The sequence below is a fragment of the Sceloporus occidentalis genome, unplaced genomic scaffold (genome assembly GCF_023333645.1).
Source record: "Sceloporus occidentalis isolate IW3139 unplaced genomic scaffold, rSceOcc1.0.p SCAF_214, whole genome shotgun sequence".
Taxonomy (NCBI): domain Eukaryota; kingdom Metazoa; phylum Chordata; class Lepidosauria; order Squamata; family Phrynosomatidae; genus Sceloporus; species Sceloporus occidentalis.
The window spans coordinates 1,045,316-1,059,777 of NW_028317194.1; the positions used below are offsets into that span (position 1 = coordinate 1,045,316).

The following is a 14,462-nucleotide window of genomic DNA, read 5'->3' on the forward strand; positions in this document are numbered from 1 at the left end:
CTGGGGGTTTTGGGCTGAATCTGTTGGCTTTTAGAACACTTGACTTTTAAGACTTTTAATAAATCTGGCGGGGAGGGCTCAGCCCCATCCGATGTCTCAGGTGCCTGCATCATCCCCTAAAACCTCAGGCTGTGAACTCGGGGACGCCCCCCCTGATCCGGTTATAGTGAAGTTACCCCCCCAGTGCTTGGTGCCGCGGTCTCGGTGGGGTCTCGTGGACTTGAATATCCTCGGAAAACGTGTGTTCGGGGATTCCTACGGCTCGTAAATCCGCTCAGAGACCCTGCAACGTGCCGGCAGCTCCCCGCGTCCGCACCGAGAAACGCTTGATTGGTGAATCTGCAGTCCGGCCGTATCCGGCCCCCCGTGACTCGTATTCGGCCCCCCGTGACTCGCATGGCTAGGCAGCCCGTTACGGCCGACTGCGTCCACAGTCCTCTGCCGCGCACGGACGGGTCAAGACCTGTTTAATTCTTCTAACTCGCTTATTTTATGCCCCTGGTGCTTTCTGCTCGGCTTGAATTTGTAATCGCGGCTGTGTTTGCGTCTCTCTGCATGACGGCGTCGGGAGGCGTGAGCCGGCATGCAGATTCGCGATGTCGGGGTCGTATTAACAAGAAGAAAGACAAAAAAAACCCCAACAATATACAAAAATCTATGAAGCATTTTCACGGAAATATATAATATTAGACGCTGTCGATATCTTCGGCAAATGAGCCCATAAAAATCTGGGATTTGTGAAGGGTGGGCGCTCTTACCATTGAAACATGGTGGGCTGCCCGCGGGGTTGCCCATTGACGGGGCTACTAGTCCAGGTGGAAACCGTGAAAGCCCCCTATGCTTCGAAGCTGCGATGACTTAAGTGGGAGAACCGGACAAATTCTGATCCTCGACTCCTTCATACGAGGGGCAAATCCCACTTTCTCCCCCAATCAGATGGCAGGGAGCAGCTTTAAAGGGGTTAAAACTCTCCGGACATTAATAACGCGGCCACTTGGCTTCTCCAGGGAAGGCGAAGCCCGGCGCTGACAGACACACATCGGCAGATTAGACGCAAGACAGATGTTGGCCGAGAAGCGGGGGTAATTTATTGGGTCGGGGCCGCGCCTGCGCGGAGGACAAAGAAAACGCCGCAGGCGTGGGAGGGAAAAGCCGCCGTTGGCCGCCTTCCGTTATTACCCAGCTCTGCGTGGAAATCCGTCTTTCCGCAAGCAGATCGATCGGGGGATTTTCCAATAAAGCGATGTTAGATGAATCGACTCTTCGGTGGTTAAAGTTCAGCGCCGGAGGAGCGCGGGGTTTCCGAGCATTCGAGCCGTTCCGGTAGACGATCGGTATTTTTGGCCCTCGTATATGACATCATCGCGCGCAGCCGCATGCAAATTACTTACTGCAACGGGGAATTATTCGTTTGCAAACGAGGCCACCAAGTGCTGTAATAAACGTAACTGAATAAATTCCTTTTTTATGTTAATTCATAGATTTCTTCCAGTTGTAGCGCTATAGATTTAGGTCATTCGGCGACTTTAAGGCGAATGTCACTGCGACCGCCCCGCCGATCCGGCTCCGAGCGGCTCCGCGCATAAATCACTCGCATTAATTAAAATTTGACTTGCTTCGTTTGCTTCCTGACGTCCTACCTCCAGCCAAGAAGTGTCTCATTGTTATTCGTTCCAATAGGGCTTTTAGGGCCTTTTCAAAAACACATTTACAGAAGGAGAAGCTAAAATAGTTATATATATTTGGCGCTGGGGGTCACATACATAAAATATATATTATAATATATATAACTATATATAAATAATAAAATATATAAATATATATAAATAATATATATATATAAATAATAATAATATATATATTAAAAATTATATAATAATATGTATAATAATAATAATAATATATATGGAATATGGTTTTCTGGTGTTGCATGCTACCCCCTAACCCAGTTGTGGTTTCTGTCTTTTCCAGTTGACCATTGTCGAAAAATCGATTGTACTTTAGAGAGGAGAGAATATTGCCCCAGCGGCTCCCATGTGTGTGGCCCCTGCCTCCAGGGCTTCGAGGAATCCAGAGATGGAAAATGCCAAGAGGCTCCGCAGTCACCAAAAGGTATGGAGCTATGGATCTCTTGCTTATTTTTTTTTTTTGGAAGGTCACAAACCTTTTAAGGTCCGGTGTCTCTCCCGGGACTACCCCGTGGTCACAAACGTGGTCCGGTGACTCCCAGGAAACAATCTCCTGTTTTGATCGCCGTCCAGCATAGTTAGGTTACATCAGCTGGGTTCTGCACGTAAACCACAGCGTCCACTTATTTATAATAACGATTGAATGAATTTACTAAATGTATCTTGCTTTATGGCAATGCTAATGAAGTCAGGCTTATGCTAATGAAGTCCTTTTCCCATAGACCTTAATTAGCTAGAGAGTCCCTCAGGGTGATTAAGACTGAGACATCATATTGTTTACCGCTAAGACGATACGATAAACATTAGAGTAGGTAACAGGGCTAAACACAAGCAGGGACGCCCTGGCTTGAGTAAATGACCCTCTGTTTCTACCATGTAGCTGTCCGTTGGGTCCCTGGTGTAATGTGGACAAAGTAACTGTACGGATAGGATCCTGATGACACATAATGACTCACCCGGCCAATGCTTTGCCCCGGGGGCTCCCTGCTAGCCATGTGCATGATGGGAAGGATCCGCGGCTTTTGTTGGAGCCGACCCTGAGTTCAAACGCATGAAAAATGAATGAGCTTTATTTATTTTAATTTTATTTCCTTGGCGTTGAGCGTCTTGTGTCCTTCTATGGAGGGGCAGACGTGAGGCCGTGATCATCACACGGATGATAATCCTTCACATGAATAGTTAAACCACATTACCCCGCAAGGCATTCTGGGTTGCCGATTGTGTAATGAATAAAGTCTTTGCGTGGTGTTTCCATGACGAAGGTGCATCATTATTCTTAAATTACCCCACCGTCTCCCGTCAGATGTTTTTGCGCAGTTAATTATCTGTCCCTCTGCCGTCCAGAGCGTTTCATTCCGTAGCGAGGACAGCAGATATCATTTATTGTGATTACAGAGCAGTTTCAATGAACTTTCCCAACATGCTATAGGGGGGGGGGGCTTTAAAGGCACCGCATAGCCTCGTAAGAAGTAGTTTCTATCAAAGAAACCCTGAACCTGCCAGCAGATCGGCCCCATCCGGCCCCCATCTAGTCGCCCGCTTCACCTGCTGTAACGACTCAAACCTTAATCAGTCGTTGGTCTCGTCTTAGATTCAGGAGCCGTATGTCTATCCCGCGCATGTTTGATCCCCTCACTGTATTACCCTCTACCACCTCTGCTGGGAGGCTGTTCCACTCATCTACTACCCTCTCAGTAAAGTAAAACTTCCTTCCATTCCATCTCTGACACCTCTCTCTCTTCTCTCCTCCAAGCCGGACATACTGAGACCCCTTTAGTATCTGATGACTAAATACCCTTTAGAAGCATTAAGTTGAAGGGGCAGACATCATCAGAAAACAATAACCCCGATCCTCTATACCTGCGATGTGTCTCGCCTTTTCCAAGTCTGGTCATAGAGTTTTAGTTTGTATATTTACTGTTCTCCTCTATATCATCATTGTACTGGATTGTATGGGATTCTTATGGGGGTCCTCGGAAAACCCACCCATTCTCTTCCATTAAACAGCTGGTTTAGTCGGCTATTGGCTTCTATATGTGATTGTTAAAGGGTTAAAGGGGTGCATTCTGGTTTACAGTCAGCACAGGGATTACAGGGTTCTCGAAAGCTCGAAGGCTTTGGTCCATATTTTGCTCCCCCCGAGAGTAACGGGGTCTCTGCGTAAGGAGCCCCTCAGCTCTGCCCTGCCTCTCCCCGCATTTAACAAACATAGATAGAGTGGGAGCTCCTTTGGCACTCGGCCCCCCGCGGCGCCCACGGCTTCTCCGCGTGACGCATTCAGGGATCCCACACTCTCTCCAAATCCAATTCAACGGGGAGCGGGGATATTTGGCTCCATTTCTGTCCTCTGCCAGACTTTCCGATTTAACTGTGAAACTCCCCAAGGCAGGCAGACAGACAAACGGGCAGACAGACAAACGGGCAGGCAGAAGAACGGACGGGCGGGCAGACAGACAGACAAACGGGCAGGCAGAAGAACGGACGGGCAGGCAGACAGACAAACGGGCAGGCAGAAGAACGGACGGGCGGGCAGACAGACAGACAAACGGGCAGGCAGAAGAACGGACGGGCGGGCAGGCAGACAGGCGGACGGACGGACAGACAGCACGGAGCAGATGAGCGCAGGTTCCAGGAGTGAGGACGTTCTATTCTTCACGTCCCGTTACATTCTGATACTTTTCTATCATCGCCGATCATCCGCTATCCAGAGTTGGACTTTTTTTGTCATTGTGAATCGTGGAGTCCCTTTAATATCTGATTTACCATCTGTGCCCTATTACCCCACGAGGGGTGGGGCTGTGTGACGGGGGAGAGACCCCGGGAAACGGGATATTATTATGTATTGGATTATTATTATTATTTATTAGTATTATTATATAGATTATATAGGCAGAGCAGGGCACCGTGGATTTAAAGCCGCAGCGCCCGGAATATTTACCCGCTGTGTGTATATATATATATATAATATATATATATAATATATATATATCATGCGCTTTAAAGCCTGCGGGTATCGCTCGTGTGATTTATTGCTGCTGGGAATCCATGTCCTGACCGGCGTCTGTTATTTATGTTGTCGTTTCTTTACGAGGTGTTTTCTGCGGCTCGTGGCTAATTACTGACAGGTCGACCCAGAGAGAGAGAGGCGAGCGGGGCGTCACTTAGCAATGCCTGGCACCTTCAAGGGTTAATACGTTCCGGAATCCTCTTTCGGTGGCTGTCACTAAAAAATAACGAGGATTTCAAAGCTGTTTTGGCTCCGTTGCACGTTTTTTCCTCCCCTGCCTGCCTCCCTCTATAAGGTGCGTTGCATGCTGTGTGCCCTCTCATTGGCTGCTGGCCGGTGGCGGTGCGGGGGAACATCCGAGCGTCTCCCCCGCTGCCCACGCGCGTCTGTGAGCTTGCAGCTAGGAAGGCACATCGAGTCCGGGGCCGCTGCTGCTCGCTGGGTGCCTCATCCCTCCCCTGCGCATGTTATACACCATGAAGGCCGGCCGTGGCATGTTCACTAAGTGCGTCTGTGTCCTGTGGTCGGTGGGCCTCGGGTACCCTGCGCTCTACGGGGATCGCATGCACAGACACCATGCAGGTAAGCTGCGCTGGGGCTGCGCATGCGCTGCTGGCGGAGGGTCCCGGGCTCCCCTGCGGAAGATGCTCTTTCCGCTGTGACTCTCTTGTATGCAGTTGGATTAGGACGTGGCCGTGTTATCTAGCGCTCTATTATATAGGGGCAGTCGTATTTATTTGTTGGCCCCCTCCGGCCCCCGTCTAGTCGCCCGTTTCTCCTGCTGTAACGACTCAAACCTTAATCAGTCGTTGGTCTCGTCTTAGATTCAGGAGCCGGATGTCTATCCCATGCATGTTTAATACCCTCACTGTATTACCCTCTACCACTTCTGCCGGGAGGCTGTTCCACGTACCTGAAGACAGCTAATTGCACTCCTTTTCGCAGTACCCAAGCCATCTGTCTCCGAAAAATTCTGTGTCTTACTCCACTCAGTACATGTAATAAAATGTATATTTACTCGGAGGCTCCATTTAAATGGCCGGAGTAAAGCGGTAAAAGCATTTAACTGGAATGTCTTTTAAAAGCAGAATATTCTATAAATTGGCTCCTTCACCCGCGGGATCGATTTATTAATCGGCTTTTATTAATGTAGAGTTAATATCATTAATACATATTTATGGCCACTTCTACAGGCGCACTGACTGCGCAGGTCCGAGGCTGAGCGTCCCCTTGTCTTAGTCAGTAAATAAAGTGTTAAATGCCCTAGAAGCACATTACCCCTCGCCTTCTGCCTAGGGGTGTCATTTATTTGCCCCTATACAAAAAAGTTAGTGTATCCGTTGATGTGGAAGGAGTTGTTCAGCACACAGAAGGGCTTTTGTTTTGGACACTAGGGGGCGCTCTTGTATCACACGGTAAATATCTCTGTCATTGCGAATATAAAACGTGTGCGAGACGTGCGAGACGTGCGAACCGGATCCCCTTTCTAATATGCAAGTTGTGTAAATGTGTGCTTTTTGTGTACATATTGATGGGTGTGATGTGCGGCCCCCGGGAGCTCCGCGTCAGGCATCCTCTCAGGATATGACTACTGCTTAAGGAGCTGCACGCCAGCTCTACCTCGTCCGGATTTCCAGTCACAGCTTGTGATCAAATCAAATATACACAGCCCTGTAAAATAAGTGGAACAGCCTCCCAGCAGAGGTGGTAGAGGCTAATACAGTGAGGGGATTAAACATGCATGGGATAGACATACGGCTCCTGAATCTAAGACGAGACCAAAGACTAATTGAGGCCACCAGATGGGGCCGACGGGGGCCGATCTGCCTGCTGAGTCTGGGTACCCCCACATATCAACTGGGGGGGCTGGGGCACAAAGGGTCTTCCTTATCAATAAAGCAGCGGATTTCAAGTACTAAATAGAAGAATAAATCTATTTTTTCATTACATCAGCCGTATCGCGCCCGTTAGTTCATTCGCCTTCTGGACGTCAGAAGTCCATTGTTAAGGCAATAAGGCACTAATGTGACGAGCTGATAAACATTATTATTAAGGGGTTAACTGTTCTTGTTTATCAGACGTCTGCGTCAAGGTCATAAAACGCCTTCGATGATGTCGGGGAAATCCGTTTATTTCCAAAAAAAGCCCTATTTTGGCTGCATCGATATCCAGCCGGTGCGGGTCGTACCGTTCTCGTGCTGGCTGAGTGTCATGGGAGTTGTACAGCTGTCGTGCTCCAAGAGGATGAATTACACTCTGTGCGAAGGGATACTGGTTTAATACTTGGGGGGATGGGGGGGGCGTTCTCTTATTTTCGAGAGACGGGGGTATTATGTGCAAATGAAGCAAACTGCCCCCTGCCTGTTATCTGGAGTGATAATGGTTCCGGTGTGCGATGTGTTATCACCGCATTACAGTACGTGGGGGGGTAACGGGGTTTGTAGTCCCCCCCGGGGCACCCCCAGGGATCCGCACCGTATTCAGCATTTAATATATCCCATAATACTTTGTATCGAAGCCCCAACTCCGCGGCCACCAAAGGGACACCTTAGCGTAGAGTGGTTGGTGCCGGGGGCTAATTAGTTTTGTGTATTGGGGGGGGAAGACGCGGCGCGGGCTGCCGGACTCCCGAATTCATTAATACATCGCACCTTTTTCCTTTCCCCAAAACAGAACAAACAGGTCCTTTGGTGAATAGCTGCAGTCCGAGCTGCGCATGTTAACGAGGCAGCCGCAGGACAAGCAAAGACAGAATGGGACAGATGGGCTCTCTGTCCACCGCAGGACACCCCCCCCCCCCCCCCGCACAATAGAGCCTGGGCTGGCCCGGACCCCCTGCCGGGAGCCTACATGGGGGCTTTACCTGTTGCGGTAGCTTGCCATGTTTTGTAAACAAAGCGAGCCAATCACATCAGCTTGCAGAAAATCTAAAGGGAGAAGTGGCTTTTTTTGCCCGGATACAGCAGGTCAAGACCCCAGAAGGTCTTTGAAGACCACTCACAATGACCCAGCAGTGGCCAATCAGTGCATTTGCCCCTGCTGTAGAATGGCAACTCTCATTAGCCTCAGGCAGCCAGAATGGGACTGTAGGAGGTTAACACTTCGCTCTCTCCCTATGGCTCGCCTTAATAAGCGCCTTTCCAAATATTTGGGAACTTCACCGGTTAATTTTTTCGGCTTTTAACTTGAAACATTATGTTTTGAAACAAAAATTTAAAACATTTTATCTTTATAACAAAGAAAAAAAACCCACGGCTCCTGAGAAACGTCAATATAATATACGTTAAGAACGCGTACAACAACAACTAAAGTAGTAGTGGACACAGTGTAGAGCATCCCAGCAGAGAGGGCTATAAATCATTAAAACGGATGGGGGAAGAACAGTTGGAATCATGAGTTTTAAAGTGGGCAGTAAAACGTGGCGACGGTGCGGCCGTCTCCTTCCTCGGCACAGGCCGGCACTCTCTCGGTTGCCGTGATGTCTCTCTGGTATGTCCTGGCAGCCTTTCTGTGCTTTCTGTCCCGTTTACGGCGCTCGTTGCCCGGCCCTCCTCGCCCCCGCCAGCTTTTCAGCCCCTTTTACAGCGTGTGCGTTTCTTCCTCTTACACTTATATTGGGGGTTTATTGTCCCTCTTTAAATACCCCCCAACTTGGGGGCCCGATACGTATCCGTGACTTTATAAAGGACGGGCAGAGGCGGCTTCCAGACAGACGATGGACGGACGGCAGACAGAAGGATCTCTGGGTATCTCCGGAGTGAGTGTGAGCTCTTACTCCAGGATACCCCAGAGAATGCTTCTTTTCAAGACGTATTTATACATTTGTTGCCCCAAAGCGTTAACCCTTGGCTGATACGGGGGGGCTCTTGTGAATGGGGGGCCGCAGAGCTAAATGATCATGAAGTCGGGAGCTATTCCGAGACATATATATATATATATATAGCGCGAGATAATTGGGGCTGCAGTAGATATAGAGAATGGCCGACCAGCGGGTATTAAGAATGTAATATGGAGAACTTTTTTTGTTACAGGAAAAGGTGCTTTTCCCAACGTGGATGCAGAGATTGACTACCTGGCGTCCATACTGTCCAATCAGAACCCCAGAACACTACAGCTGGCTGAAGGAGGTAGGTGGACAAACACGGTATATACCCCACGTTCACACACGGAACATACACGGTATATACCCCACGTTCACACACGGAACATACACGGTATATACACGGTATATACCCCACGTTCATACACGGTATATACACGGTATATACCCCACGTTCATACACGGTACATACACGGTTCACACACAGTACATACCCCACGTTCACACACGGTACATACACGGTACGTACCCCACGTTCACACACGGTACATACACGGTACGTACCCCACGTTCACACACGGAACATACATGGTACGTACCCCACGTTTATTTCTGAGGGGTCGCAGACCAAGCCTTCTAGACGTTGTACGTCGTGACCCCGTCACTCTTTATCGTCTTTCCGTGTCCTCCTCAGGTAACATCACAAACCCAAAGCCGCCGCCGCCTCCTCCAAACCTGCCGCCGTCGGAAAGGAAAGGAAACGCGTCGGGGGACGCAGCGCCGCCACAGAGGGGCCGCAGACAGCCGCTCAGCGATGCCCTCATACTCGGTACAGCCCATCGCTTTGATACAATGTATTATTTTAATTCTGGTTTATTTTATAGATCAAGGTTTTGAAACATTTTATCTATTTTTTGACTGATCAGGCAAATCCCCGTAACATAGATAAACCCCGTAATATATACATAAACCCCGTAATATATACATAAACCCCGTAATATATACATAAACCCCGTAATATATACATAAACCCCGTAATATACATAAACCCCGTAATATACCTACTCCGAGAGTCAACAACTTTCTGGGAATCGGAGTGGGGACATTTACTGGAAACATTAAGGCTTCGCTCCACTTTAGGAGCCGACTCGCTAAGCAGTGCTAACGGCACCTGATTACAAACGCCATGAAAAGTGCCCCTATTTTGTAAAATATCTCAGCGATGACTTAACCCCTTCACAACAAAGCCTGTACATGTACGGGCTCACAATGCCGATGTCCTTAAGGGGTTAATAACCCAAAAAGCAGTTAGCCCAAGCCAGTGTTTTTTAAACCCCGCTGAACGATTCCCTTCCTGGGTGATATTTACACGGCTTTCACCTGGGCCGCCAAACAAAAAGGCCATAGAAGTGGTCCGTGTTTAAAGGTCCCCCACGGCATGGGGGCTGACGGCCCCTCAACTCCTTTTAATGCCTCTAATCCCTCATCAAACAGAAGTCGGGCTGATTCCTTGTTGCTCTCTGGATAACCTTCCTCACCGGTGAAAAGCCCCCTGGGTCACAATAAAGCCATCACGGCAAGCGAGGCGAGGAACGGGCTTACAGCGGGCCAGCAGGGGCTGTTACTGGGTGCAGCCGAGCTCAGGCCCTCTAAGAGACCGCAAGGATCGTGATAATCTAAGCGCTGAGTATATTGCTGGCGCTGTATAAAAACAAAGATAATAATAATATTATTTATTATTTATTGATTCTCTGCCTTCGGGGGAAAGTCCGGCTCCCCGGGGTTAGCGGCAGCTCTGTGCCGAGTGCAGGATCAAGTAGAACAGTTCAACGTTTCATTTAGAATCAACTAAATTACAAAATATATATATATATACTATTGTACTGGTTTTTACCCCAAATAGACCAACAGGCACTCTTTATAAATGTGGAAGAAAAACTAGCAAAATGGCTGATTTTAGAACCCGTAGATACCAATAAGTCGGTTGTGTTATTTTATTTATGTGTTGTGGCCACTGAATTTTGGAAATCTGATGGAAAGCAGCGTTCCTTTCAGGTCGGAAAGTATTTGGCCAAACAATTATTTATTATATATATGTATGTGATATATATACTGTGTGTGTGTGTGTATATATATATATATATATATAATATATACTGTGTGTGTGTATATATATATAATATATACTGTGTGTGTGTGTGTATATATATATAATATATACTGTGTGTGTGTGTATATATATAATATATACTGTGTGTGTGTATATATATATATAATATATACTGTGTCTGTGTGTATATATAAGAACGCTCACGTTCTTGTGTCCCGGCAGGCGTGGTGGTCGCGTGTGCCGTTACGGGACTCCTGGCCTTGATGGTGGCCGGACTGTGCTGGTGCAGAATGCGAAGGGAGATGAAGCTGGCCGAGAAGGCGGATTACCCGGTGTTCAGGTCCTCGCCGCCTCCAGCCTATGAAAAGACGTCCGTAAGTCATGGCGCGCCCCCCGTCCCGTCCAAAGCACAAGACTCTCGCTACAGGGTTGGACACCATGCGAAGCCACTGGCGGCAAAGGGTTAATGTCTCCAAAATCCTTGCCAGTCACCCCTGTATGACATCATAAGATCACACTATTATTATTATTCACCAGCTCGCCTGATCATTCGATGTCCGTAGCGTCCCGGTCACGCTCCGGGGTTCCGCCCGCGTGTTAAATGCGTGTTTTAGGGTTCTTTGTGGATAGCGTTGGTTTTTGGAGTAAATATCTGTCCGTTTCTCGCCAGCCTGGAGATAACAAGTTGGCCCAAAACGCCCAGATGTATCATTACCAGCACCAGAAGCAGCAGATGTTATCAATGGAAAAGTGAGTATTCCTTATAGTATTATTATGGCGGCAAAATTAATAATAATAATAATAATAATATATATATCTATAATGTCGTAAATTCTATGTATTATCATTAATACAGAGCCCCGTAGTGTGCAGGGGATCCGCGTAACGCTCCCCCCATGACATCACGCAGCGATGGGGTTAAACGGGAGTACATTAGATGACCGTTTTCTCTGTATATTTAAACGCTTTCTAATAATTACATTTTGTGTCTCTTTAAAGAAATAAAGACGAGCCCAAACACACGGATTCGGCCGTCACATCGGACGAGGAAAACGAGGACGGCGATTTTACCGTCTACGAATGTCCCGGTTTAGCACCGGTGAGTATTAACAACATCTCCGACATCCCGTTAATTCCACCGCAGAACTGGGTCGGTGGATCCAAAAGCAACATTTTTGTTATTATTTTGTTATTATTTTATTGTTTATATTAGTATTATTATTTTATCTTAATATTTTTTCTATTAATATATTTATTATTATTATTTTATTGCTGTTTTATTATTTTTATTTCATTATTATTACTTATTATTATTTTACTATAATTATTATTATGATTTCATTATTATTACTGTTATTATTATTATTATAATATTAGTATTAATAATTAATTGGATCTCCCGGCTCATGCAGCTAATTACCCACATGTTGTGTCTGTTTATGCGATTCGTCAGAGGCTCACGCTCGAAATTCCACTGGTTAATAACCCCCAAACTAATTGCCCTCACCCTCAGTTACCATGGTTACGCCACCAAACACTCGTCCCACAGGGTAGCATTTATCCTTAAACCAGACGCACAGGCAAAAAATACGGGCGACTAGACGGGGGCCGGATGGGGCCGCTTTATCGACAAGTAGTTGCTCTCTTTGCGGTTTATTAAATTACCCAAAGTGCGGTTTGAGGGATGGCCGTGGGGCAGGATTACTGGCCACGTGGAAGCGTGTGAATCGTGGTCAATGGCCCTCGTAATGGGATCTCGCCCCTCGCACGCGGCCTGGGGCCGAACTTGAAGCTGGGAAGGGAATCCGCATTCCCAGCCTCGCTGGGCGGCGGTTTGTTAGTTTATTAAGTAAAATGATTTCATGCAAGCCTCACATTTTTCTTACAAATATATATTTAATTTAATCTTTAACTATTTAGTGCTGGGCTTCTCTCTGTACTTGGTAAGAAGCAACGGTAACATTAACCTCAAACCTGGCTGAGTGTGATGGGAGCTGGGGGGGCTTGGGATGCCGCTGGTTCCGTGGGTTGTAATATGTGGCTTTGCCCCCCAAGAGCCCCCCCCCCAGGTGGAACACGCCAAAGCCTTCTTAGTGTGTATAGTAGTGTAATTAGGCACGCAGAGCGCGGTGTAACGCTGTAATATCGTTTAGCAGATAATTCCTCCCCACTCAGGACACAGCGTGGGCTCCGTAACACGATCCACAGAGGACAATGTGGGCTTTGATTAGCCGTGTCACAAGCGCCACGCACAAAGCCCCAGCGGGGGGCTCAGTGAAAGCTTTTTATGTGACAATGACCAAGGCGGCCGGACAGGCAGAGCCAAGATGAAGGGCTTCTTAAGGGTCCCGGTGGTTTTGTCCTCAGTTCCTGTCTTAATCCCACCCTCAGCCGGCCGACCCTTTCAAACCCTCGGCTTCTAATTAAATTCTTCCTCGTCAGAATCAATGACGAATGTGACCGCAGCCGGGCGATTAACGGCTGTATACGTTACATTTCCATACGTTGCCCCCCCTCCAGGGAGGGAATCCCCAAATACACATCAATCTACACATTGTAAGAGGATTCTGTTCCACAGAGCTAGCAATCTAATGGGGGATTATCACCCTATCCTGATCAGTAGTTACCCCGCTGAGATGCCACCTCCCGATCAGTAGTTACCCTGCTGAGATGCCACCTCTCATATATTGCCGCATGGAGCAAAGACATGGCTGGCTACAGGGCAAATCCTTTCAGCATGTGACACTATAGCGTGTGATGGTGCCATCCCAGTGAGATCCGTATGACGGAGGCCTGATGTATGATACATAGAGGGTGATTATTTCAGAATCTAACACTAGAGAGTCAGAGGCTGAGATGGGATTTGAAGGAAGTTTCACTTTACTGAGAGGGTGGTAGGTACGTGGAACAGCCTCTCAGCAGAAGTGGTAGAGAGTAATACAGTGAGGGGATTTAAACATGCATGGGATAGGCGTGTGTTTAACCGATGTGCTTGTGTGTTTTTTGTCCCTGCAGACCGGAGAAATGGAAGTGAAGAATCCCCTGTTTGATGATTCCACTTTACACCATCCGGGCCCCAAAAAACCGTAGCGGCCCCCGTCACCGACCCCTCCTCCAGACTGGTTCTAAAAAATAACAAAGAGAGAGAATTCATCATAAATACTCCGTTCCGTATTTTGGAAAATAACTTTTCAAGCCGACCTGTTACATTGTTACCCGAGACTGTTAAAATAAACGAGCAGACCTTTCTGTAGCCGGAACTCCGACTCTCTCTGTCTCCTTCCTCGCTTTGTACAAATCCTCCGCTTTCCTTACATTTGGACGATTCCGGAAAATTCTGCCGCTTCCTTTTCTTCCTCGTCTTCTAAATGTATCTGTCGGTCCTCATTCAAAGCGTCTAACCGACGGCACGAGAGCAGCCGATCGGTGGAAAGAAAGCGAAGTGCAAAGTTTCCTCCTTAAAACGTATATTTGCACTTTACTCGCTCACGCAAATTAAGGCTTTTTTGTTACTTTTTCAGCTTTTCTTGTTGAATGTTTGTATTCGGTTTAACGAGCAGCAGCCGTTGTGTACGCTGGGAATATTTCAATCGCTGTCAGTCGGAATTCTGATGCATTTCGACTTAGGGGAGGCCCTGCAGAAGCATGCAACCTACTCTTCCCCGTTTCTAAACATTTATCCAAAATCGGGACGCTTAGTTAGTTTTCCTAGGAAATAACAGAATTATTGTGTTTATCGTTAAATTGGATAAAAAAAACTATATATTTTTTGATCGATTAGACATTACAAAGCGAAGAGCGAAATGACTGTGATTGATAAATGTGGGAAGGTTTAGG

The 14,462-nt window shown here is 47.4% G+C and overlaps 1 protein-coding gene across 1 annotated transcript; it reads left to right on the forward strand.

Moving 5' to 3' along the window:
* The first annotated feature begins 555 nt into the window (after window positions 1–555).
* LOC149277456 (neural proliferation differentiation and control protein 1-like) lies at window positions 556–13,715 on the forward strand. Its single transcript, XM_089502905.1, has 10 exons — window positions 556–598; window positions 1,972–2,112; window positions 4,074–4,322; window positions 4,991–5,137; window positions 8,727–8,822; window positions 9,210–9,344; window positions 10,848–10,999; window positions 11,296–11,375; window positions 11,625–11,724; window positions 13,641–13,715. The coding sequence occupies exons 1-10, from the start codon at window positions 556–558 to the stop codon at window positions 13,713–13,715; spliced, it is 1,218 nt and encodes a 405-aa protein (XP_089359031.1).
* Window positions 13,716–14,462: the final 747 nt, after the last annotated feature.